The sequence below is a fragment of the Lathamus discolor genome, chromosome 6 (assembly GCF_037157495.1).
Source record: "Lathamus discolor isolate bLatDis1 chromosome 6, bLatDis1.hap1, whole genome shotgun sequence".
In the NCBI taxonomy this organism is placed as follows: Eukaryota; Metazoa; Chordata; class Aves; order Psittaciformes; family Psittacidae; genus Lathamus; species Lathamus discolor.
In genome coordinates this window covers 17,505,466-17,533,464 of record NC_088889.1, presented here as the reverse complement: position 1 = coordinate 17,533,464, position 27,999 = coordinate 17,505,466, and the positions used below count along the sequence as shown (strand labels likewise).

At 40.7% G+C, this 27,999-nt stretch overlaps 1 protein-coding gene and 1 long non-coding RNA gene across 8 annotated transcripts in view; both read right to left on the bottom strand.

Moving 5' to 3' along the window:
• Nucleotides 1-22,297, bottom strand: part of PCNX1 (pecanex 1) — a 91,181-nt gene extending 68,884 nt beyond the window's left edge. For 6 of the 7 annotated variants that reach the window (XM_065685931.1, XM_065685932.1, XM_065685934.1 and 3 more), the window contains exons 1-6: nucleotides 21,979-22,297; nucleotides 13,871-14,079; nucleotides 8,169-8,274; nucleotides 5,061-5,106; nucleotides 4,063-4,152; nucleotides 824-2,521 (exon numbers count right to left, since the gene is read on the bottom strand). In XM_065685931.1, the coding sequence (XP_065542003.1) occupies nucleotides 824-2,521; nucleotides 4,063-4,152; nucleotides 5,061-5,106; nucleotides 8,169-8,274; nucleotides 13,871-14,079; nucleotides 21,979-22,131 (2,302 nt within the window). In that variant the 5' untranslated portion in view covers nucleotides 22,132-22,297. Of the gene's footprint in view, nucleotides 1-823; nucleotides 2,522-4,062; nucleotides 4,153-5,060; nucleotides 5,107-8,168; nucleotides 8,275-12,064; nucleotides 12,125-13,870; nucleotides 14,080-21,978 lie in introns of those variants that run through there. The other variant, XM_065685937.1, reaches the window with a different exon arrangement.
• Nucleotides 22,298-25,756: 3,459 nt separating this feature from the next.
• LOC136016845 (uncharacterized) lies at nucleotides 25,757-27,368 on the bottom strand. The gene is made up of 2 exons (XR_010613724.1): nucleotides 27,105-27,368; nucleotides 25,757-25,880 (listed from the first exon to the last, which is right to left on the bottom strand). It is a non-coding gene; the product is annotated as an uncharacterized LOC136016845 (long non-coding RNA).
• Nucleotides 27,369-27,999: the final 631 nt, after the last annotated feature.

The window sequence follows — 27,999 nt, the reverse complement described above, 5'->3', positions numbered from 1 at the left end:
AAGAAGAAACAGAATGAAACATTGTAACAAGCAATAAACAAAAAACTATTAAGAGCTCCAAAAATCTGTATTAATACCAGTTACTACATGTAGGCTTAGTACTAGCATTACACCAAGGAAAATAATAGTTACAGAAAGTGCGAGGAAACTACATTCCTCTCTCCAGCTCAGGAAGGTTATTGTGTTCTCGTAATGAGGACAAAAAAAGAAAACAACCCCAAAGTAAACAATACTGTCTAGCCAACAATGGCAAAGCTAAGCAAAACCAAATCCTTGGGAGAGTTCAGTTCAGTAAGTAGACCATCATAAGAATACACAATTCAAGGCAGCAGGGTAATGGTTTGGGGTTGTTTGGGTCTTCCTGATGCCACCTCAAGCCATGCCAGAGCTCATCTAAGAGGCAGCAGCAATGTCAAACAATCACTTCCATGTTCACAATTTTCTAAACTGTACAAGCTTTCAAACAAAACCAGTCTCCCTTTTATTGTTAACTTTTAAGACAGTACACATAATTTGAAGTTTGAGTAATACAATGGAGCAAGTCTGATCTCATCACAAATAGTAACTTTAAGATACAGCTCTTGTTAGCAAAGACTGCCAGTTACAAACCCGTAACATCTCTACCTACAGATTTCATAACATTTGTTTGAATTGAACTCCCATCTCTGCAGATCAGAAGGAATTATGAAGGAAATGCTTTGTCATTTTACTAGGCAAGAAGGAACAAACAGGAAGATCCTTAAGTGTAGCTGCAACTTAAGTCACAGATACCAGACTTATTAACAAAACATGGCAAAGCACCTCTGGTAGGTCATTTACTTACCTCCACTTGCTGATTCTTGCTCATCCCCTTCAGGAAACGTAGCCTGGCTTGGTAAGCTATTCCTAGAACGAGTGACTGACTCTAAGTGTGAAGCCCTTCCCAACAGAGATAGCTCATCTAGCACCTCTCCTTCTTTGGCTTCCAAATCAGATTTTGAAGTGGTTAACTGTTTTATGTTTCCTGGTGCCATTAAACTATTTGGGTCATTTAAACAAGCTACAGTACCACTGTCCAGGCTTAATACTCTGGCACGGTTCTTGGCACTGTTTGTGCTAGAAGTCCGACGTGTAGATCGTTTTTTGCTAATTCCTTCAGAGCTTACATGGGTTTTGTGAGCATTTTCAGGCTCTGTGCCCCCACGTTCTTTAGAAATGTATTTGGTCTTTAGAGCACTGTACTTTCCCTCAGGAGACTGGCATGAATGGGAGGTGGTACTGGAAGAGCTATCACTGCTGAACTGGTGAGCTGACTGCATACTTGAAGTCCTGCTTAAGTCACTTTGATCACTGGAGTCCTCATCGTGACAAAACACAGCACTGTGAGGTTTAGTACCAGATACACCTCGGAAAGAGACATATTCCCTGTGCCGACTTGAATCAAAACTACTAGCCCGCTTTTTTCCTGTCCTTCTCCGGCTAGACTTGTGGGTAGAGGCTGTTCGATGTATTAAGCTAGAAGATTTTGGTCGAACATCTCCCTCTTTTTGTTTTCCACTTGTTTCTTTAGAAGCTCTTGAATCCACTAACACAGCTAGTTTCTCACTCTGCTCATCTCTTTGTTCAGCAGCCTTCCCAAGTGGCCTGTCAGCTTGTGTAGTCAGTTCATTGGCATGTGGGTTCTTATTGGCCTCTTCTGAAGCAGAGGCACCAAGACCTTTCTGACTGTGCATCTCATCAGATGCATTAGAACCCTTTACCTCTTGAACACCACTGATAGTGCTCAATTCCACAGCAGTCCTTTCGCTACTAGTCCTTTTGTCAGTAGTGGAACTACTGTCATCCGAGTCAACACCACAGTCCTTTTTCTTACTGTCCTTTTTTTCTTCCCTAGGAGACTCCTCCTCGTGCTCTGACAACACACTTTCTATATGTGTAGAGCTCGTATGTTCACTTTTATAGCTACTGATGGTACTGTTAGTGTCACGATCGGTCCCACTGCAGTAGCTTTCTGTTGAACCACTGCTTCTAGTACTCAGGCTTCTCAAACTGTCCACACTTTTGTCTGCTTTCAAGGATTTGCTCTTCCCACTCTTAACCAATGGTTGAGGGCTGCTACTTTTCAGAATGTCATCTAATTGAAAGACTCCCGAAATGCAAGAGTTCTCAGCCAAGGACTCTCTCGATCCAGAAGGGGGCTTGGAAGCTTCTAACTCACTGACAGGATCTAGTCCTCGTTTTTGCTGATAGAGAGGGAAGTCATTTAGTGAAGCATCTGGAAAAGCAACAGCAGAGCTAGAAGTCCTTGGTACACCTCGTGGTCTATGATCCTTCCTATAGGAGTGAGAATGCAGAGTTACAAGCGAAGCTACTTCCGCGTCACATGCACTGGCTTTAGACTGGTCCACAAGCTGGTTGTTCGAGAGGCACACTTTGTCACTGCTGTCTCTTGGCAAATCCTGTCCAGAGGATAATGAAGGCTGGATAGAGACAAACGAGTCATTCGACACCAGACGAAAAAGCTTCCGATCCGTTGCCAAATCTGTTTGAGTACATTTAAAAATACTCATGTAAGTTAAAAACAACCAGTTGTAAAGCAGATATCAGATAAAGTAAATAAACTGACAAATCCATTTCCAAGTACTATGCATTACATTACCATTTAAAAGTCTTCCTAGCATCTGAGCAAATCTGATACTTTATATACATAAAAAAAAATAATCAAACACCAGCCTAATCTTAGCAGCAAATAAAAGACAACATCATTCTGACAAGTCCCCAACTTCTCTATTGTTCATGTGGGTCAATGTTTTTATATATCCCAAAGTTTCTTAATTTTATAACTGTACCCTGCATTTTGTTTTACTTCCTACATACAAGAACCTGTTTGTTCCACATAAACTTTGAAATCACAAAAACACCAACAAAACCCACCTTTTCTACCAGATACCAACTAAGCTCACAGTTAGCAAAGATGCAGGCACTGGCACAGGTCCAGTGGTATTAGAATGAGACACTATGAAGTTTAGTGAATTTCACTACCATTAAAACTGATGCTGTTAAAACAGATCATGAGGATTTGCTGTTAGCTCTTGTTAGAGATACTGTTTCTATTACCCATCACAAGTGAAAATGTCCACCTGCAGGTAGTACTGAAAGGCTACTTTCCTTTCTGGTACTGTCACTAAAAACAGAAAATCTGCAGGCCAAGTTAAGTTACTACAATCACTAAATTATAATAGAATGTATTGGCACATGTGTAACTTGAGACTTCACAAAACAGTTCTGTTACAGAGCTGAAAGTAGTAGAACACTGCTGTCTAATACAGCACCATGGCCACCTGTAATCCTGTATTTTAAACATACTTTCTGCACTGAGTAGCATAGTAATTGAAAGGAACCCACCAGCAGTCTGATTAAATTGGCCAAAATGAACTATAGCATTCCTAGAGTTAACTTCCTGCTAATCAGCAAATACTCTACAATCAGCAAACAAAAGAATTTCCCTACAATTTTATGCTTCATTTTAGTCTGAACAGACTTTTTCCTGACAATAAAGATACATGAAAAATGAGACCTGAAACAAAATTGGACAACTGAATAATACAAACTAGCAGTTTCCTTACATCCTAGCAAAACAATTACAAAACTCTTGTAGCTTGCACATGAGAAGCTTGTAGCGCCAAACACAGAACTCTATGCAGCACTATTTATTTTACAGAAAAGCATGCCTGACACATTAGGTTATACTGGAAACAAAAGCAAATTAGTCTACAGTGAAGTCCATGAACCCCAGGCCGCTTTCAGTATGAGCAAGATTGTCTAGGGACATGCAAGCTAGCTATCTTTCAGCAGTAAGGAGACAGTAAATACTTATTACCTGCTGGAAGATGCCAGAACAATAAATACACAGCAAAAGCACTCAAGCTATGCATCCCAGTAACTTAGAGTAATTAAGAAACAGAGAACTTCAAGATCCCCTTTCTTAGTCTCTATCAACAAATTGCATGAATTTACTGAGCATGTTAAGCAAAAGGGTTTTGGTAACAAAATACCATGTTTAATATGCAGAAGAAATTTTACCTTGTTCTTCACTTCCTTCTTTACATAGGCTAGAACTCTGACCAAGACTTAAACTGATATCATCAGAGGTCTTGGCAGTGTCAGTATCTCCTGTGAATTTTAAGAAAGAACAGTACTAGTGCGCAAAATACTAACATAGAGATCTACATGCACCATAGATCTCTCAACCTGTCACAAAAAAACGTTTTGTGTCTTAATCCAAAGGTAAATAACAATTACAAGTAACACAAATTCTCTCATCTGTCAGAGATAAGTATTGCCTACTCTGTTTCTTTTATTTTGTACACAAGGAAGTTTTCATTCAACTACATAGATCTTGCATGAAAAACTGGAAAAGTACTTTACACAGAAGCCAGTGGGGTTGCTGATAAAAATTAGGGATACATTGTAATAAAATACCTGTATAGATAAAGCACGGTAAGGAAAAACGAGGAAGGCAAAAAACCCTCATCTCATTTTCTTCTCTTATTATTAATTTAATAAATTTGCAAGACAGCAACTTTGCTAATTACAAATAATTTATCTTTTCACCTCAGAGAAATTCATAAGGGTTGTACTGGACAATAATTGTGATAGATATCAAGCAACCAGAAATCATCAAGTCCTGGAAATACAAAACAAGAAGGGTGACTGGCTGCCTAGAACTCAAAATACCAGGGGAAAGTCCACTCAAACCAGCCCCTTTGCTCTGCATTTACAAGCAGAAAACAAAAACCAAAACAAAAAGAAATAACCCACAAACAAACCAACCAAAAAAACCCCACCCCAAACCCTGTTGTTACATGGAAAGCAAAAGATGGATTCCATCATATTCCTTCCTAGTATTTTGGACACATAATATGCAACAGCAAGGAAGATTTCTTCCAATTAGTAAATGCTGTACTTAGCTCACAGAAAAGTTTTGAAAACATAGAAGGTATTTGGAAACAAGGTTGTAAGGAACAGTGATCAGAAGTGCTACTTTCAAGGTAATTTTAAGAAGTAGGCAAAAATCTCACCTTTAATGGTTGCTGCTGTTCCCAGACGAGATAACCCAGATCCAACCTAGAAAGAGGGAATTATGTAAAAAAGCTGTGAATTTTCATTAATTGCCCAATTGTTGTTTCCTGTTACTGCAATGCATGCATTTGTCTATACACCTAGCAGAGATTTTCAAAGGCACAAAAGTATCCAACGGGACAGTACTGTGAAATCCTTTCTGACTCAGAATGTGTCCACTGCAAACAGAGACAAGGCATTTAACTATGCACCCAACTATATCACTACATTGTTCTGTTTTATTGCCAGTGCACAGGAGATTTTACTATGCTAATTTTAAAAACAGTTTCTAATCTAGGAATTTTCCTTGAAAACACTATGTGGAAATAAACTACAGGTGTGGTAGTACACTAACTGCTGTTGTAAAGTTAAATGATTAGCGCAGTGATCACAGTTACCTAACATGCTTAAAGGAAACATCACATCTACCTGCTCACACAGTAAACACCAACCTAAATGCAGAAACTGCTCCCATTGGAAAAGATACATATTTTTCACCATGGTTAGCTTTCATGTCTGTCAGACTTGATGAAATAACCAGGTAACCACAGAATCTAGTGTAGTACATGGAAAGTTGCAGCAGCATGAACAGGGGATAGGCAGGATGATCCCTGCTGGCAGCTGAATAAACTTAAATCAATTTAACCTAATCATTTTACTGGATCTTACTCCTCCCCCTCATTCCTGCAAATGCAATTTTTCTTTTGAAGACAGTTTCCAAGGACACAGATTACAGTTACTTCAAAGCAAGTAAACCGGTTGGTGGAAAACTGCAATATTCCTTAATTTATTCTTGGATTTTAGCTACAATCACGTTTCAAATTTACAGTATCTGCTTTTCAGCCATGTTCAGTGGCCAACTAGTAGGCATGTACCTCCTCATGTGAAAACTAGCTAGCTGCTTAGGCTTACAGTTTGCTTTTTTATATACATCCTGTAATCTGTATCAGACTATTTTCCGGACGTGCTAAACAGAACTTACTCTTTCCTTCAATAGTATCTGCAGTACCACCTCTCTCAAAGAGCTCTGAACAGCACACAAAAATGCACGGGTCAATTAAACTCTCAGAAATAAGACAGAACAGCACTCAAATGCTAAATCTGAACCCAAGATACAGAAAAGTCAGATTGCCATCATTTTTATGTATTGGGATGCTGCTTTTCAAAAATCCCTAGTTTAAATGACATAAGGGAAAAGAGCATAATTCTACTACTACTTCTCTGTAAGCACAACAAATTACAGGTAATCTGAAGATGTGTGCAGATTTTATTCAGCCATACTACAAAAGAACAATGGCTTTGCTGCATGTAACACAAAAAATCAACCAGAGCTTATTTAATGCAATTTATTTACACACACACAGAGTTAGCAATTTTTCCATGTTTAACTTTGCCCCCCACCTTCAGTAACATGCCCTGCTGAATGCTGCAGCTGAATACAAGTGCATCAGCATGGGAAAGCTATCGGACACAAAAAACTTACCCAAACTCAGATGCTTACTGTTCACATACCCTTTTGATGCTACAAATTCAAATCACAGGGTCTAGTGAGCACTTATTTTATCAACATAAACACATTTTAAACAATCTATTTCCTTTCATGGTTGCTTTAACTGTGTTACAGTGTCAGCATTAGAGCACATGGGAGACAATACAGAGCTTCTTCATATGCTTTAACATTAAAACTGTTGTAAGTATGCCTGGAATAGGGTTTTTTTTTTTCCAAAGACCAGTCAAAGAAACACAATCCCCAGCCTAGCTCTGTCTTAATACATGGACCATTGCTTTCTATCCCTTTAAACACTACTAAATACCTGCTCTCTTCAAAGGAGAAAATCCCTTAGAGTATCTGTGCTGTGTAGCAGTGTATTATTCAGATAAAACACCAACATTAGCATAACACTGCACTACATTATACACTGCTTGATCAGGAAGCTAATTAGAAAGATATTATAATACCACATCAAGGATTTCCAGGTAATTAAAAAGTAGCTTAAGTATCTCTGATATGATGCTGCATTGCATATTTTCAACGTAACTATTTTGTCCGGCCAGGACAATCAACCTGACCTCCTGAAGAATATGTAAAAGAAAGATGCCATGACTGGGTAAACATCACAAGCCAAATAAAAGGAAGAGCACACTGGCACTATAGAAGTTCTATGCATACATTTATCAGACATAAAGGAAACAAAACAACTTCCCCAGTTAAATTACAAGGCAACTAGAGCATAATGAGTTACATTAAAACATAACAGAGCCAAGTTCTTCAGCGCTTCCATCTGGTGTTCAGCAGCCCTTATTTATTGCTTTATTCTCACCCCTTTTGATGTGTCAAAATTGTGACAATTTTGCAGAGGTCATCCTAAAACAAACAGCTTTAGTCTTCCAATTTCTACCAGGTTATCTTGCTTTGTACTTTCATAAATTAAAAATTTCAACTGCAGAGTCTGAACTGTCTCAAACAATAACTTTCAGAAAGCCATTTAGCACTGCAGAAGGTAATCAGCAATGGATACTTTAACAGAAGACTCCTGAAATTCAGTTCAACTGCAGTATGCCAATCAAGCATCTAAATGACAGCAAACAAAAGGGAGGAAAACAAAGTTGGAACATAAGAATGGAGTTTCAGCTTGAGCTGTCTAATGGCTCACTGATACTAAAAGAAAGAGGGAAGCCCACCACACAGGGTCTTGGTACTTATCAGACAATGCTCTGAGCCATTTTCATTTACTAAATCAGAAGAAAGCTAACAGCAAAAGGGAGTTCTTTCTGATGGGACAGTAGGTTGCCTTATAAAACCCAGCCATTCATAAAATGCAAGATGGGATAAGCAAGAGCTATGAAGCTCAGAGAATGTAATGCAACCCTAATAAAGCAGTTAATAAATACAGAAAGGTAAGCTGTTTATCCTGAGAAAATTTAAAGGAAGTAATGAAGGAAAAAAAAAACAAAAACAAAACACAACAAAAAAAACTAGGCAACAACAAACAAACAAGCAAGGATTACTCAACAGGTTGCAAAGCCAGCAGTACTAAAGCAGCAATTGCAGTAGCTTTAATTCTTACCTGGTTGTTTGGATCTATCCCAGCATAAGAATTTCGTGAACTACAGCCAACAGGGGGAGTTGCTTCTCGTATGAACTCTGACATCTCAATCCCTCCACCAGGATCACTGACAGAAACATTAAAAAGGAAATATAAAAAGAACATTAACCTACCAGCTAAACTGGATTTTTGTCTGTCTACACTGAGTGAGACTTCAGAACAATTTTTAAATACCAGGGACTCAAATATATCCCAGTATCACAAATGAATACTGCCCATTTGACACAGGAAGCACAGTCAGAGCTGGAGCACCCTATATACTGTCACAGCAGCTGCTGCCTCTTAAAGTCCAGGGTCATCAGCCAATACAAACCGTGAAGACTTAAGAGCTGCAAAATATTTGAAATGCCGACATATTAAATTCTCTCCATAGGTACCTAATGTAACTTTCAGATCATCTGTCAGATTGCAGTTCTCTGAAAAAAGTCAGTCAATAGAAGGATTACTAAACAGAACTAAATAATAGGTCTAAATAGAGAGTAATTACTACAGGTCTTTTCAATAGGCTGGATCTTGAAGCAGAAATTAGGATGGGTTAAAGAAGACTACACACTTTCGGTAAAGGTTATTGGAAAGGCAGAGACACACCGGGTCGTGGTATACTCCATGTCTGTTTCCCTTCAGATAATTTACAGTTCCTACCAAGAAATATTTTGAAGTACAATATATGTATTATCACATCCTACTAATTTCACCCTTTCAACAACAGTAATTATTGGTTTGAAAGTATTTTCCAGATCAATGTTACCAAATTGAAATTCAACATAACTTAGCTTGTCAAAGACATTTATGAAACAAAAGCAAGTTGGACCAGTCCATTAGGACAACAGGGTATGAAATGAATTGGAGACTACAACTCAGGGATCCAGCCTGACACTCTTTGTTAACTGCAAAGAGGGAGATGTTGAGGCATCCTTTTTCCTCTCTATTTCAATACAGTTCTTTTCAACAGTCTTGAACCAGGAGACCTCTGAACCAAAGTAACTGCAATGTAATTTGAAACTGACCCTCTTAGCTCTTTTCCTAAAAAAAGGAATTGCCTCCCAATAATCAATGATTCAGAGCTATGGCAAGTCCACTCCAGCATTTTGCTGGACAAAGAACATATGCACAACTCTTCTCTAGCTGGACTAAACTAAAAGATGAAGCTCCTCTGGAAAAGTGGGCAGAAATGGACAGAAGCACTGCAGGACTTAATAGACAGCTAGCCTCACAGAAAATTCTCACGCAGTAAGACCAACACCTAATAATTATTGTAATACAGGGACATCAATCTAGGAGATTATAAACAGTCTGTAGACTGCAAGGCCTGAAGCATCATTCATTCTACAGCATGACATGTCAAGCTATTGTTATATCAGAGACATAAAGGTAGAATCTTGGGAGCCGTTACAGATCATACAAGAGGTCCCTAAACCTTCTTTCATCAGAAGAGATGACAAAAAAATACAGTTTGAAGTTAGTTAAAGACTAGAGTGAAAAACTCTCACTTAACCATTGAGTTTGGTGTACACTATTATAACAACTGAAGATACAACAAAGAGTGGCTTTCACAGAAAGGCTGAATTCCTTTCCTGTTTGAATAAAAAGTATGTCCCATGAAGAAAAAAAATAAGTCAATGCAAACAAACTCGCATGCACAGAACTGGGTAGTTAGCCCAGTAGTTAGGGTGGGAGAAGGAGGTGATTTTGTCTAAAAGTGAACCAACAGATATAAGCATAAGCAACAATACAACCCAATGCCACCTTTCCAGTCAGAGCTGCTATATTCTGTGACAGCACTCACAAACTTACGGATGAACAAAAGCTAGTAGCAAACAACAAAAAGCAGAAACAACAGAAAGCACAGATTTCTAGACTTAATCATCATATGCATAAGTATCTGGACTACAACAGCACACAGACTCCTTCAGGAGCTATTTTCTGCTACTCTTCTGGCCATTCCCTTCTACTGTTAAGTATTACAACCAGTTTCTTACAGTTTGCTGGTTTCATACCTTAGAGCAAGTGCTACAATTTTCAGTTCGCAAGAAAAAACGTGAAGTTACTACACAAATTGAGACAACTGAATAAATTATGTCCAGCTCTCTGCAATGGAGATTGCTATGGAAGAGGCACCCAGAGACTGCACAAACCAAATGAAAAACTAGTATTTCTAAAACTAGTAACTGTCCTATCCAAAATTACTACCTCCAGTTGTATTACATAGGTGTGTTGGAGACTAAAGGGAAGTCTGAAGAGGCTGTAAGCCTACATAAATTCAGGAGTTTAAAGTTCATTTAACTTCAGCTGATTGACTGAAGAATTCCCATATTTGGACTAGAACTTCACAGAGAGTCTGGAATGAGTAATTTTGATTTCACAGCAAAGCAATGGAAGAGTTTTGTTTTCTTCTAAACACCTTCTTCTGTCCTTAATTTCAAACTGAACTAGCAGGATAACTAGTCAGGAGGCTGCTCTCAAAACACAGAAGGACCACAGCATGTAGCTGTCAGTCTGGCATTTGCAGTACAAGTACTAAGACAAGTTTTCTTTAAAGCTTGAATCACTAATTACACAGTCAAAAGGGCAAAACTTCAAGCTCAAGAACAGGTCTGCCAGTCACAGAAAACTGCAAGAAGAAAGAGCAAAAAGGTAGGGCAAAAACTGTAGAGATTACTTTTTAAAAGTAGACGGTATAACTCAAAGATACAATATTCTTCAGCTGGTAGCTTTATTTTCTAGAAGTACACACGAAATTCATGTAGCATCACAATTATAGCTCCCCCATGCTGATGGAGACTGGGAATAGCAGTGTCACCAGGTTAATGCTTTATAATTCTTGCATTAGTGACTACTATGGTTCAAAGCAAGAAGCCATATTCATATCCCAAAAGCAAAACTGAGTTCAGGTATCTAAGCACGTCCACTGATACCCAAAGATGACACTTGCACTATTCCTTCTGCTTCTTACATGCAATTAGGAGCCCGCATCCCCATGACTTGTTTCCATGAAACCTCACAGAGGCATTACTAACACCATTCCCTTAAGTATGAAAGCAGCAACAGCACTAGAAACTACAGAAGACAACTCGCATTCCCACCTCAAAATTAAGACTAGCTTCTTTCAAAAACATGAACTAGAGAATTTTAGCTTTATAACAGAGGATGAGAAAATATAAGTAAGCCATTTCTTAAGGATCAGCAGGCTTTTCTTCACTGAAGCATGCCAAACTTCTATGAAACAATTAAAAACCTTGAGTTTGATCCTATTCACAAACTAATGCAAACCAAAGATAAATGAGTAGCTCATGTAAACCTATACAAATGATAGCACATAAAATACATGAAAGCACCATTTTGCTGATAAACATCTTCAGGAAGAAAGAAAATCAGTTCTCTGAAGCTAAACAGAATCCTGAACAACTACTGAACAGAAACCAGACTACTGCTTATTCCTTTAAAAATACTAATACTTATATCCAAAGTGGTCTCAGGGAGGGTGCACATGGTGGGGTGAAAATTCTAGGACAGCTTTTCACACCATACTATATAAATATTTAGTATCATATGCTGCAGCCTAAACTACCAAAACTAATATTCTGATCATGTAAATATTTAAAGGTAGGACGTCTGCTTGGAGCTCCCCTATATCCATCTTCTGCTATGGGAAGAGAGTTTAAGGAGAAAAAACCCTACATATGCACTTTCTTCCAAGACAGTGGTTATTGTTACTAGCATTTCAATTGAACTTACTAAGAAGGTAACAGCTCAATATTAAACACTCACTCTACATCCCCTCTACTGGCTTGAATGTTATCCCAGAGTCCTTGTAAGCTTCCAGGCAAAGATTAGTATATACTGTACATCCCACTTACCAAAAAGTAACTCCGTAATTTCTGCATTGACCTTGTTCCCAGTTCTAGTTAAGAGACCTGAAAGTGGGAACAAGGATCATATAAAAGTTAATGAAACTTCGTTGGCAAGCAGGACACACAGCATCAAACTAACCTCTACTTTTGAGCTCACAAATGCTTACAATGTAGTAACTTGTCCCACGTCAACTGCTCCATAAAGCAAAACGGAACTTCTGAAACATCAAGAAGTAATTCACAGTACTAGTAGTAAGAAGCCCCTTGTCAAGTCTTGGCTACCATTTTGGAAGCAAAAGCTCCATGGCTTAAAAAAAATCCAACACACAAAAAAAAAAACCAACAAAACAACCCGACCACAACATATCCAAGGATCACAGCTGAAACATGCATTAGCAAGGTTGCATTGAAACAGAACAGACCACTAGTTTACTTTCATGAATTTTATTATACAGAATAAGCATTAATATACATTTAGGCAAGCATTCTGCCAAAATAGCTCAATAGTTTTAGTAAGGTATATGGTGATCTAAATGGAGTCATAATTAAAGTCAGCAGGTTCAGTTACCAAGCACAACATGGAAAAAGGGGCAGGTTATAAAAGATTGATACAAGAAGTTACTGTATAGCAACTTTAAAGGAATACAAGACACTAGGGAATTTTGCCAGCAGTACCTGAGCTGAGAGAACACAGGGAGTTTAAGACTCATCTCATGAGAAGCTATCCCATATGCACAGTGAAGCACTAGGCTGAGCAATTTAAAGAGCATCACTTTAACACTTCCTTTCTTTAAGCATCCTGATAAACAGACTTAAGAGGCTTCTTTCAGCTGCATTTCCTTATTGTGCATGCCTCTTTTTTTTCCTTTTCCTTTTCTAAATACACACACAACCTTTTCCAAGTCAGGACAGCATCCTAACTGCCTCAGTCTGGCTACTACTACCAGAAACTCACAGACAACAGAAAGGCTGTCTTTAAAAGCTAACAATTCAAGGTTGACTTGTTCCATGCAGTCTAACTCTTAAGATCGTCCCAATTATCTAGAGTCAGGCAGGGCCTTTGATAATAGAGCTTTTAACACATCCATAGTCTGATGAGACTGGTTAGGCTAGCCTCGCTGATGAGTCATCTTTTGCACTTCTTTCTCCAAAGAGTCTGGTCAGAGGAGAAAAAAGCTCTGGGCTTTTTTATGCCGGTGACAGCAAATATCTGTGGAAAGGAATCACCTCCTATTGACAATACTTCAGAACTGTCATCGTCATTACTGAGCTAAGCAGTTCCAGAATTTCCAAATTCACAGGACAGTATTCCCCTGAAGTAAGGCTATGGGTGGTGTCAAGCATTGTATCCGACTCCTGCTTTTGCAAAGCTAAGCAAACCGAGACCTGATCAGACATTCCTTTTAGTGATACAATACTTAGCATGTAGCATGTGGTTGCCAACAGCTAGAGTTTAAGATTAAGTCTACTGCTGAAATAAGATTACTTGTACTGGTTGTGTTCATTAAGTATTTAGTGACCTAATCAGCACACATTTTCCATGCTATTGTTTCAGCCCTTCCAGCATTTTCAATATTGTTCTGGAACTCCTCTGGGGGAGGAACCAGGAAATTAGCATGAATCCATCACTTCAAACTTAATACATGAATAACTCCACTTTTAAAGATCAGACTTAAACAGTCCTTCGGAACTCCAGAGGTCTGCATCTATATTCTTCAGTATTTATTTCAACCACCATTCCAGTGACCCATATGATGAAGACAGGACTATTTATCATTTGAAGCAGTATACCAACATCAGCAGGCATCTTACCTGGGCCCATTGCTGTCTTTCCTCTTGGCTGAAACACTGCTTTGTTCTGTTTTTGCTCCTCTGTCCATATGCTCACTGGCATTCCTCTCAACAATTTCTCCCTCATCCAGTGCCCTGTGCAAACGGTAATTCACCATCTTCAAAACGATAAAGAGAGCTGCTATCACCGGGCAGTAGACAGCTACTATCATCATGGAAGAAGGAAGAGCCTTTCAAAAGAGAGTAAGAAACAGTTAACAAACACAAGGTCAAATGTCCATGAGAACACATAAAGCCACACAGAAAATACTGAACATACTAAAGAAAAAAAATGAAGGTTTAAACACACACTCCCTACAGTCAAACTTTGTGTGGAGATTGATAGAAGTCTAGTAATATAGGAAAAAAAAAAGAAAAGGAACAATTGGACTAAAAATGAACCAAAGCAGCATGCTAAGCAGACTTATCATTAGAGCTTGAGAATCCAATTCAACTCTTGTTCTATTTTTCTAGGCTACTGGAATATAATAGACCAGGAAACCTATAGATAACAAGATTTTGTGTCAAGCCTAGTTTTTTTTATTAGTTGTTATGAATAAAAAAAAAAGGGAAGATTTTAAGCAATTTGAAAACTAAACCAAGCACAGGGTATGACCTTATTTCAGGGCTAGTTCATAGCACCAAGTCCATTTTTGAAAAATCGATGCAAATTCAGCTGCATGGTGCATGGGAGAAAACCTGCTCAACTATCCAACACAGATGTTCTGACTTAGCTTGTCAACTTCCAACAGCTCTCTTGCATGATAAAACACTGATCAGTCACAAAAGCCAAGATCTACTCTACTTGCATACACACACACAAAAAAAAATGCTGCTTACATCTGTGGCGCACACATTTGAGTGGCAGTCTACAGTAACCTGCAAGACCACACACCTCAAAAATTACTTTGCTAGACCATTACAGGCTCATGGAAAGGCAGCCAATGCAGGTGTTCTGAAGACAATTTTTCAGCTGTGTTAAAGGTGGCCAGAAGCCACATGAAAAACCTCAGTCCCAAATTCAACTTTCAAAATGCCATTCAGAGTCAAGACTTCTCATGCAACTTTTGCGAAGGCCCATAAGGCTTTTACAGATCAATTGCTTGAGCAACAAATATTAAGTGTGAACTAATATCTACTTGGAAGTGTTCACAGTAGTAGTTAAACTTTGGATTTCACTTCAAGGCCTTCACCCCTCTAATTCACCTTTATTCATACTTAAAATATGCCATTTCCCTAGCCTGTCACAAAACAGGGTAACATAGGTATTAACTCTTAGTCTTCATCCACAAACAGACCACTTTCCTAGCAAAAGGAACAAGAGTCTCTTCATATTTTGTTGTGTTACTATCCATAACTGATGGTGTAGTTTGACATAAAATTCTAACAGTGTATGTATATACACACAGGCATACAGCAATCGGAACTGAACAGCATTTGTTACCTAGCACGAACATTAATTTAGTAAGTGAGAAGAATAAATGAGCTGTCTTTTTAGACCTCCTAGCCCAAGGAGAATGTCAGCTTGTTTCGTACACCTTGTCTCCCTCCCTAGACAGACCATTGCAAGAGCAGAGTTTTTATGGCAATTAAAGCCCAAAGCACAACTTGCAGAATCATAAAAGGAACATGACTGGAGAATAAGACAGAGAGCCCTCACTATTCTGCACCTAAAGCTAGTTTTAGCCATTTAAAAAAAAAAAAAAAAAAAGAACTGATTACAACATTAATATTTCTGTATTTAAGAGCTTTATTAGCCCCAGAAGAACTGGCAGTGCTCTTCATACAATTTAAGCTGCAAGTTTAGCAAAAACATTGCTTGAAGAGATCTCCAAATAACAAAACATACTAATAAAGGGGATACAAGAATAAACATTTCTAAGTATTGACAGCTGGCTGTAGAACAAACCAAATCCTTAAACTGGCTGCTCACTTTTTGACAGTAAGCAAAAACAAATAATCAATATGACATTTCTAAAACCAAACAAGTATAAATAATAGAGTCTGGAATCGATCAGAAGGCAGGTTACTTATTAAAATCCTTTTGTTAAGTAGGTCAAATTTAACCTACCTTTTCTTCCAAAACAAGTGAAGTCAACACCTAACATAACACAAAGTAGAAAAGTCAAACTAAGCTGAAGTGTGCCAACTTAGATTTTCCATGCTGAGCTGGACAAGACCTTAGTGGATAGGGATATTCACTTACCAAGCACTACCTCAAGACAAGAAAGAGGAAACAAAGTTTTTCGGAAACAGCATCAGTAAGCTATCAGGAGCCACAATGATGCTTATGGCATCTATACAACCCCTGCAGAAACACAAGAGTTTCTTCAAGAAACGCAGTTTTTCCACTTCCATGAAGTTCAGAGACAGCTAACTCCCTGCAGGCAAGGGCAGGCTCGTTACCTTTGGGACAAGTATAAGCTTCCTATATGCACTAAGCAGTTACCTGATCACAAATACAACTTCAACTATCCTCTCCTTTACAAGTACCTGTGTTCAGAAGCCATTACCAGAAGAGTCAGCTTGACATCAGATGACTAAAGCTAAACTTAGTCTATAGAAGATGTGCCTATAGTTTTCCATTTTGACAGCTCTTCAATTTCTCCCCTCTACTCCATCAGCAGTGAGGTCACACAACATACCCAGTTTATTTTGTAAAATCCAAAATCTACACATCCTGTTCTGCAAAGTAAAGCTTTGAGAAAAACTGAGGAAGGCAGCAAAACACTTGTAACAAACCCAATAAAGAATTAAAGAGTGCTTTTTCCTCACATCCTGTTTTCACAGGACTGGAAAAGGCTAAAAATAAGATAACTTGCTACTTTTCATTCTTTCTGACTCCTCTCTGAAGACGGTATATACTCTGGGAATAGAAAAAAATTTAGTATGTCCACCATGCTCTGCCATCTGATCATGTGCTACTCATGGTACCAGTAATTCATCTGCATTCCAGTCTCAAAAGGAAGAGTCACTGCAACCTAACCTAAAGCACTTGTGCCTTCTCTAGCTTTCTTTGCCAAAACTGAAAGCATTCAACTTCCACTTAGGGTCTTCTCTCTACAAGCAAAGACAAGCTAATGCAAGATCAGCATTTTAAACTGTGCTTGACATTTTACCACATTTGAAGGACAGGTCTCTCACCAGCATAACTGAGTATCCTATACAATACCATGTTCACAATTGTAATACAAACCTAAATCCTACAGATCTGCAACTACATCTCATTTTAATTCTTTCCACAAGTAGCAAAGCATGTTTATTAGGCACAACAGACTAAAAAGCTCAGGTTAGAGCTTGTCAGCAGACACCAGCTGGCTACAAGTCTGTAGCTGCAACAGCATTTCAGAGAACATCCCATTTTACTGCACTTATCTAGCCACTTCCACAAGCACCAAAGGAAAACATACACTGAACAGCAAAAGTCACAACTGAAGCTCTTACAGGAGAGAAAAAAAGAGCTAGACATGACCACACAAAAACTGCGTGCTTTAATTACACTCTGCTGAAAACTTCAGTCATCTAATAGCTGAACACACCAAATCATTAGATAAACTCATAGCTGGAAGTATTTCTCTAAGCAAAGTTAAGCAGTACTCTCAAAGACAGAGGGGAAGGATACTGATTTTTTTTCTACCACCTTTCCCCTCAGGAATTACTTTCCTAATTTAAAACTTTAAAGACAATTTATGAAATCCACACTATACACATGGACAAAAGTAAGACTGCACATCTGGGAAGTGGGACTGTTTCTTCTAAAAGCTGCTGGCTATTAGGTCAGCTCAGTTGTATCACAGCACAATTTTTGTGAAAGAGTGGGTATAAAAACGTTTTAAGCACTCCTAGATTCCAGTGGTCAACCTGAAACAGAAAAGAAACCTCAGACCACTAGTTACAGGGCTAAAATATTCCCATTTGAACTTCAAAGGTCACTGTATCTTGATTCAACATTTCAAATATATAAGTGCCAGAAACCACAAGGAATTTCATTGATCACAGGCTGTGCTACATATTTATGAAGAAACAAAGGCTATATAGATCTTGCCTAATCACAGCTAGCTTTAGCTAGACACTACACATACAATGAAGTTTCCAGATTATTTTCAAAAAGAGAGATGCGTAGGTGTTACCTTCTGAAAACATTCATAGGAAAGTCTCCCAATCCAAATCAGATTGCAAGTCCTTACGTAAAAGTGATATTAATCAAACATTCATTAAACAGCAACAGTTGTCTTGTAAAATACTTTCAAGTTCAAGCATTCTGAGACCAGTATTTTATAGGAACATTCATACCGGTGAAGAGGAAAGATCAAGAAACAGCAGATGGCATTTGTCACCGTTTTTTGTTTATGAACAGTCAGAGCCCTGAAGAACTGCTGTTATCAGAAGCACATTCAGTTATAAGTTATCTAGTTCTTGACTGAAACCTCAATGTGTACAAGTGAAACTTGCATAGCCAAGAACCTAGATGTGGCTCAGAGCAATGTGGGATACCAAGGATTCTCATTACATATCCAACTTAAACTAAATGTTTAAGAAATGGCACCTATTTCAGAAACTTCATCAGAAAGAGACTTTCACATGAAGCTACATTTACATGACCTATTTGTGTAACTATGTACACAAGTCAGGAAATCAACTGCCTATTAAGTGAACTGTTGCCCAAATGAGCTTGACTTTGACAGACAAATTCTGTAGATACATACGAGCCCATAATCCCAAGCAAGGTACAGTCCCTGGCTCCTCTCTAGTCATTGGCAAAGTTCCCCAAGTACTGGAGCCAAGACTTCACCCCCTCCTGTGCACGTGGTGAGGCTGCAACAGCATTCCGACTAGGGGAAGTGCTTTGGCAGTCTCCTTTCTTCCTCTCCCCCTTGCAGCACTGATGCTTAACACCGGCCTCTGCACTCAGGGTATTTTTTTTCCAATTCTACCACTGTGTTTTACAACCTAGTTGTAGAGTTTCCCCATATTGTAGCATGTTTTCTTTTCCCAACTTGAGTTTCAGACTAGTGTAAAAACAGGGATCAGCTCTTACAACAGATATGCAGATCAACACGCACAGTTTAGTCTGTTACTGAATACAGATATCCAAACAGGATAGATTTAACTAGTCTAGAAACAGTATTTTTGCACGCATGCTGCCAAGTCACAGAACCAAGAGTACAGACTCAAGCAGCTTCACTCAAGCAGACATTTCTCTTCCTCTACACCTCAAATTCTTCATTATCTTTTCTTTTTTGCCAAATTTCCCACAAAGGCAGGTTAAGTGTATGAAAAAGAAACAAAAAAAACACACGAGAAGAAAAGTATCTGAATCTGCAATACAGATATATTTATTCATATGTCTGTCCTTCACACAGGGTACAGATCTCACTTTCATGTGCTCAGAAGGCAGATGAGGGACTAAGGAAGAAACACTAGCTGAATTCTACTACTAGTTTCTTTGGTCGGTTTGCATCACACATTAAACCCATCAACCTTAAAAAGCACTGGCATACACATGAAAAGAAACACACAGATTTAGGGTATCGCTTGCTGACCACAACCATTACCAGATTCCATTCTGAAAATAAAGGATAAATAGAAGGAATGTACATATTAAAGATCAGCAAGGTTGGGTGCAATAAACCAAGTCTTTAAGCAATAAATGCATCTAAATTACCATACCTAAAAGAGATTAAGTGTTCCATTCCTGCTGGGGGTTAAATAACATTTGCAAAAATGTTATTAGCTTACTGTAAAATGCATTCAGCCTTTAGTTCTTAGGGGATCTTTTGCTGCCCCAATGCATCAAAGTAACAAGGTGCTCTTGAAATTCCTTATGTGAGGAAGTTGTGTAAGTAATATAAAACCTGCCAGCATTCTAAGTCTTTCTATATACACCTTGTTTTTTAAACACACAGGGTTGTCTGCCAGCTAGCTACCATCTGAAGCTAGCTTAGAAACTCCCTCCTACACACCAGTGAGCCATGCTCTGAATTCAGATTATGGTTACCTAAGACTTTTTAAGCAAGTTCTGTTTATTTATGTATGTCCTACAGCAATGCAACATTTACTGCTTTTTGTTCTGAAAAAGAGCTTAAGAGGTGCTAAAGAGCTAAGATGACCATCACAGTTCTGCCTGTTTAGTTTATGTCTAGACAACACTTAAACTGCAGAGGGTGGAAAGAGGGAAAACAGCCAAATATGATTCAATCTGCTTCAACTTGTGACTAATCTCCCTACTTATTCTCAGGGAAGTTGGCACTTGTTGATGCATCTTTAACTTGTCCAGAGCTATGAAGCAAGAGAATTTAATTTCTCTGATCTCTACAAAACCCAAATCAGCCTGCTTTTACCTGTCTTCTTCCCTTTGCAAAGGAAAAGGGAAAAAGCAACACTTAAGTTTACCACCCCATAGTATGGGCAACTGAAGCCTAACTGTCACTTTAAGAGGAGCAGGAGACTCCAATGCTAGTCCAGATATATCAGTTGTGATAAGACCTATGTACAGTACAGATCAGACCCCTTCAGAAGTCTCCTGCGCATGCAGGATATGGCTCACCACACCTTTCTGAACAGCTCTCTCTGCAAGGCACTACTAATTAAATCAACTGTCAAAGCAAAAGAACAGTACTTCTGAAAAGGAAAAAAACCAACAAACTACACTTGAAACCAAAAGGAAAGATGAACAGATAACAGATTCGCAGTTTTTATAGAGAGGATCTGAAAGTTTTATCTAGCTGTTGTCACATTAACTTTGGTTTTAAAAGCCATTTGTCTCAGCCTGCTGTTTCCTTGCCAGCAGTCTGAAGTTCTCAAACAAAAAGCCTTGGAGCTACCTTTTCCAAGACATGATAATATGAATTAAAACCCAACTATACAGGGCTGAAACCTCCTCTTCCACATGAGCTATTTCTTAGTCTGAAGTGTTTCATACTACAGTCTTACAAATTGCTTTTTAACAAAGCAAATGCCTGACCCCAGAGGTCTCCACTTCTGCAACTGTACTCACAGCTTTTCCTCCAAGGTTTCATTCACTAGCTCACTTTTTTTCCACAAGGCGGTTTCTACTTTGACACAGCAGCTGAACCTGGCAGACTTGCAAGTTACATTCTACCTCGTGCTCAAAACTGGTCACACCTAACAGGTTCACACCTTTCTATTGAGAAATCTGAAGTGAAATATTAGTATTTCGCAAATTACACACAAGTTACAGAGAAAAAGCACCAGCCAACAGGAAGCTGCCCCTTCCTCCCATTACTGATCATACCTCTCATATATTTGTTTCAAGTCCAAATGTCAGGAAAGTTTCTAGGTTTAAAGGTTAGTATTTCAACAGCTTTGACTTAAGTATCCGATACAAACACGCGTTCAACAGGAATTCTCCCAAACCAAGTATACTGAAGTCTGGACACAGGCAAAAAAAGCTTAAGTAGCATCTTATCAGTAACACCGAGTCCAAAATGCTGCCAGCCAGCACGCTACACTATAGCCAAATAAACTTTCCGATTACGGACCCTGAAGCACATAGCTCCACCAGCCTCATAAGCCAGAAGAGAAAGGGATAGAGCTGCCAGCCAGAAATACTGGCTGGATTCACCAGCTGCCACAGAGGCTGTGCTTTTGGACTGGCTGTGGACCACCAGCAGACCTGCCGTGGAAGCCAGCAGAGTTATGCCCGATTTTCATGGAAGCAAAACAACCACAAAAATAAACAAACGAAGGCCAAGCGCCAGGGATCGAAGCCCCCCCGCGCCCCGCCAGCACCCACCCGCATCTTCCCGGTAACACGTCCGCGCTCCCGAAACGCCGCAGCCCGGGGCGTATTCCGAGGGCCCGCCTCGATCGCGGCCGCCGGCCCCGCCGCGGGACACGGCGCAGGGCGGCGGGCGCGGGCCGCGGCAAACGGCAGGCAGGCGGGCCCCGGGGCGGCCCCGCTCTGGGCAGCGGCAGCGCCGCGGGCAGGGGGCGCGCGAGCGACGGCCCCGCGGCCCCTGCCGCTCCCCCCGCCCCCATCGCCCGGGCCTCCCCGCTGCCGCCGGGGCGCGCTGCCCCCCGCGAGCCAGGCCGACACCGCTGCCCCGAGGACGGCGGCCCGCGCTCACCATGTACAGGGTGAAGGGGAAGCCGAGCAAGAAGAGCCACAGGTAGAGGTGCAGCGCGTTGACCCCAGCGCCCTGGTGCGGGTCCTGGTACCAGCCGCCGCTCAGCGCCGCCCACACGCCCTGGCGCAGGATCTGCAGCACCTGGGAGCCCATGGCGGCCCCGCTCCGCCGAGGCGGCCCCCCGGCTCTATCCGCCCTGCGAGCCCGGGCAGAGCCGCGCACCGCCCGCGCTCCGCGACAGCCCGCACGGCCGCAACCACCGCCACCGCCTCCCCAGCAACGCCGCCGCCATCTTATGTCCGGGCCCCGGGCCGGCCGCCCGCCCCCGCGCCGCCGATAGACCGGCAGCCCTTGCGGCAGGGGACGCCCGCCCCGCGCGCTCCCGCCAGGGAGGGACCACGCGGCGGGGGCGGGCACGACAGCGACTGCACCTGCGCGGCCGACCGCCCCGAGACGGGCACGGCCGCCGCAGCGCCCCCTGGCGGCGTGGCTGGCTGGTGCCGCCGGCCGGGGTCACCCTGAGGCGCCCGGGCCGCCTGTGGGGGGGCGGCGGGCCGGGGCTGCCCGGAGCGCCGTGGCACGGGCTCACGCCTGCGGCCTGGCCAGCGTGGCTCCCGGGCTGCACACCTTGTCAGGTGCTCGGGAATGTAGGGAGAAACAAGTGTCACACGGCGGGTTTCTCTGAGTGCTCTGAGGTCCTCCTTCCTGGTGAGGCATGGCGGCAGGGGCCATAGTCCCATTGTATACTTGCAATTATTTAAAATTAAAGCAAAATATCAACCTCCCGGTTTGCAGAGCCATAGAATCATAGAACCGGCTAGGCTGGAGAAGACTTTAAAGATCATCAAATCGAACCTTGACCCAAGCACTGCCAAGTCCACCACTAAGCCATGTCACTAGAGGCCTCATCTGCACGGTTTTTGAACACTCAGAGGGACAATGATTCCACCGCTGCCCTGGGTAGCCTGTGCCAGTGCCTGACCACCCCTTCAGTGAGGACATTTTTCCTAATACCCAATCTAAACCTCCCTTGGCACAGCTTGAGGCCGTTACCTCCCGTCGTGTCAGTTGTTACTGGGGTAAAGAGTCCTCCCTTTTACTGTCACGTATTTTACCAAAACCTTTACGGATCTGTCCCCACTAGAGGGTTTGGTTTGTTGTTTCTGGACATACAGAGCCAGAGTCCCACAGGTGTATTAGGAAGGAGGACACTACACAGCAGGCCATGGGTACACCACAAGCTTCTCACAAAGTGAAGTCCCAGCTTCCCCATCCACCTGTTTTTACAGGTCACTAGTTCACCGAGTCCAGACTTTTCAAGCTTTCCCACTAAATAAGCACATCACAAAAGTCACACATTAAGACAGAAAGGGACAGATTAGGGAAGGAGTTTTCAGAGTGCTGTCAAGCAGGAGAAAAGGGGAAGGTTTCTTCCTTCAAAACCCATGAATGAGTAACACTGAGGATCCCTCACGAAATTACCTTCTCCAGTCATATTTGGGAGGAAGGAGCTTTGAGGGTATGCGATGATACTGTTGCCATGGTGCAGAAGGATCCCACACGGGTTCTGTCCTGAAAACAACTTACTGTGCCATTCCAGCAGATACAAGATGGGGCAACAGCACCTTCTGGGTCTCTGCTGCAGAGATACTGCAGGAATGAAGCAACCCAAGCACTCAGTCATGACTCATGAGAAGCGTGCATTTGGGCTGGCGTTTTCAAGAGGCTGCATTCATGCCACAGTCTCCACAGTGTTTTTCTCCCTGACAGTTAGTGAACCAATGGCAGCATTTGGCTATTTTTGGAAAACCAGAAGTCAGAAGTGACTGACTCAAAGCAGATGTAGATGATCTGTTTTTTGTTTCCCCAGTGGGAAAGTAGGGAGAAGGGATGGACACAAAACCCCAGCCATGGTGCTCTCTCTCCCCAGTATAAACAAATAAACCATTTTTAGCTTTAGTGTTGCAGATAGTGCATTTGGAAACACAAGACTGCAAGCAGCATTTTGCAGAGGAGCCTTTTTTCACTCTGTCAAACAAGATTGAGATACGAAAGAAAAAAAAAAAAAAAAAAAAGAGGGTGAAGGGAAAGAAGAGGGGGGAAAACCAACCGAAAACCTACAGAGGATTAGCATGGATGGAGAGGGGGCATTCCCTTTACCCTTTAGGGATAAAGCCAAGCATGACAAACCTAACCATTTACAGTAGGCTCAGAAGAAAAATGAAACTATGATGCCTGTTTCAACTACATAATTTGCCAAAATACCATTAAAAACTAAAATTACAAATACAGCTGTCAAAAGATTGTTTTGGATGTGTTAACTGTAAATATACTGTGATACTGTAATGATAAGGATTATGAAGCATGCTTTCTTCCATCAGCTGTTTTATGAACGTTACATAAAAGCCGTTCACTTCTCTACAAAAGGGAGGCAAGAGGGATAACATTCATTAATAATGTGTCTGAAGGCTGCAGTAAACGCTTTAAAAACCTTTATGCTTCTGTTTAGGAGCCATTGATTAAATCTGGGCAGATTAGCCTCAGCCTCATAGTAATGATTCTCATTAAACAGTGCCCCTGTGTGAGAGGCTGGATGCTGTGGAGGCTTATATGGTTACTTCCCCAGCCTCACTTCTAGAATTCATCAGACCAGCTACAAAGTGACAGAGGTTTGGAGGGGGGTGGGTGTGTGTTAAAGCAAAAATGAAACCGAAGAAACAAAGCATGAATATTACAATAACCTACTTTGGTACAGTTAGCACAAGAGCACTTCATCATGGGATTTTCTGGTCTGCATCCAGCAGAGTAAGTGAAAGAATATCATGCGCTTGGGAGGATAATTAAATTTCATTGCTTAGCTATTTAAATGACACAAAACGAGGAAACAATATTATTGGAATCCATCTACACCTGAAGGCAAAATTGATAATAAACCCAGTCATAAGCATTATTAACAAAGGAAAAAAGCCCTATTATTAGCTTTTAAGGGACACAAACGTATCTGGATAGAAAGCAAGAACAATAGACTCATCTATGCATAGAACCTGTGCAATGCAGCAAGTAACTAGCTTATCTTCTGCACTCCATTTTTGACTTACAGTACTTCTTTAGGATGGGTATTACTGTCTGTACAGGAAAAGAGTGTGCTCTAGGAGAAATAGAGCATAACATCAGTGAAGAGTGAACAATTTTAGATAAAATATTTAAGAGAGTGGGCATTGAATCACAAGATTGGAGATGAACCTATTTCCACCACTATCTCTCTTGTAATTTTGTAATGTCAGACTGAGGCAAAGAAATCAGTGATAAACAGGAAGAGACCAACTTCAAACTGTAACCATTATTTCAGCCAGCCAGTACTTAAATTGAGTTTTTCTACACACTCTTTATATATTTGCACAGTCAAGTGTCTTCCTTACCACTGCAGGCTATTGCGGAAACTCTTGTGGCAAATTAATCTTATTGGCCATCTTAGGTATGGATATTAAAGATATGGCTGTTTTACTTGGACATGGCTGAGAATGATCTTGTAATCATATACAGCAACATATTTCTTTACTTCATGCCACACTCCAGTGGATTGAAAAGGCATTTGCAAAATCAGGGTAGTGCTATATGTGGTACACAGTAGAACATAGGTTTTACCAAATACTCGGATAAACTAATCACAGTTTCTTGATAAGCCTTATGAGCACACTTTTAACATGTGATATCAGAAGAGCATGAAGTTCCTCAAAAAGGTAACAAAACACTGAAGCCTGCAACAAAAATACTTCAATATGTTGCCATTTCAAAGAATATTATTGCGGCATACTTTGCACCATTAGTAGCTCTTTAGTCTCTCTTCTCATTCATGGGAATGAAGCTTTTCACTTTCCCTCCAGGCATCTTTTGTGGGATACCTAAAATTATAATTTTTATATTGGTTATCAAGAGAATTCCTACTCTTTATGAGAACATAACTTAGGACAAGGGGTTAAACAGAAAGTTTCAAATTTATCCAATATTGGATGAAATTTATTATGTCCAGGAACGAGCTTATGATTGCTACTTCCTTGTAATTTCTCATTAGCATAATTGTCACAGTATGATAACAGTATGAGGTAAGTAGCTAATAAGACAATCAGAAAATAAGAAAAGCACTGATTCACTCGCTTGACAATTACAAGGGTTAGTAGTTCTCTTTCCATGCTGGATACAACATTTGTTTTCAGAATAAGATTGACAAACTAGGCCTTGGTGGCTCACTACCAATGTTTATTTACTTCTTCCTATTGATTTCTTGTCTCAGGATCTATAGTGAGACAGCAGCATTTCAACCCCAATTTCTGGATCCTGCTGACACACTACTTACTGTGGATTGGATACAGGGTCCAAAGCAGAAGGTTTGGCTCCAAGAAGAAAAGGAAAAGACAAAAGTCAATTTTCTGTGTAATTTATCAGCCTAGGAGAGAAGTGCACCTACCTTTTGATTTCCTGAGAAAGCAATAGTTAAAATATATACTTGCTATTTAGGCATTAAGAATCTTTGACTAATTTTAAGTCTTGATTTTTTTCCCACAACATTACCCTGTAATTACAACCTGGTTAAAAGGGGGTTTATCTGAGTTCAGAATGTTGTCATAAATGGGAATAAATGTGTTTTATTCTCTCATTATCTCATATGAGAATTAAGAAGTAGGCTTACTTGCAAGGGTGATAGAAGGTAGAAATTCATTCTACAATAATATTTGTTAGCCTGGTTTCACTGCAAGGTAGATAATCTTATAAAGCCTGTCTAGAGGTTGTGCTAGATTTGCTTTTAATTACAGTCAAGTGGCTTTCAACAACTGCAGGACTCCAAAGAACATGTTGCCACCATGTTAGCACCTGGTGACAGTTTACCTACTATTTGCACAGCTTTTAAACAAACTTCTAAACAAGAACCAGATCCTTCCACAGACCACACTCCCTTTCTAGCAGGGAAGTCACACTAGACTGAGCCTTGCATGCTAAGGGATTGCTATGAAATTACTGTGTGAGGTTCAGTCCTGTGTATTATCCCTACTCTCCACTCAAATGCAACCTTTAACAAAAACAACTAACATGCTCTCTAGAGTTTCAATACAGCCCAGGCACAGATTTACCATCAGGAAGGTTACATAGCAAGAGACCACCTCTCTCTGCTGTGCTGGCAGGATCACTGCACACAGCACATGATGCAGCCCCAGCTGCATGCCAGGCTGCTGCCCGCACCACTTTTATCATGGCCCTGGCACCAAACACACTCCCGGATCCACCTGCCCTTTCGGGATACACCCTGCCCAGCAGCTTGTGGGACAGGCAAAATCACTCCCTCTCTCTCAGCGTGGGAGAGTATAGTTCTTGCCCTCAAAAGCTGAGAAAGAGGAATAAAGGTTTGGGGGTTGTTTTGTTTTGCTTTTTCTTGGGTTTTTTTTTTTTTTTCCCCAACTATCCTTATGACTAATACAGTTCTCTGTAGTACTTCACAGTGCTACTTAGGAAGAGATCAATTCACTGGGTGGAGGATGCCAATTACTGATAAGAAAACAGCTGAACCATGAAGCTCACAGTCCTATTAATCCTGCCCATGCAGTTTCTCAGATGCCTGCTACACCTTCTGAGTATGTAAACTCTTCTGATGTGCTCTCTGAGCCCTGTGGTTTTCTCAAGACAAAACAAGCAGACCAAAGTGAGATTCTCTCCCAAGAAGAGCACTTACATAAGTATCTTATTATTAAGGAGTGCTGAAAGGGGAAAGCCATTTAAAATAGATCCATGCAGCCAAAGAAATCCTGTGACAGCTAAGAAGAAAGAACTCTTACCAACTTGTTGATAGCAACCTTCTGTAAATTGCCACTAGAACAACAGCATCTTCAATTCCACTCCATTTCTTTGTTGTCTAGAAATTGTCTCTACACAGCTTTCTTCTGTACGTTTTTGGCAGCTATGTGGGCCACAGTCTCACTATCCTAACCTCTTGCAGCTGCTTCATCATGGCTGAAAGATCAATTGGAATGG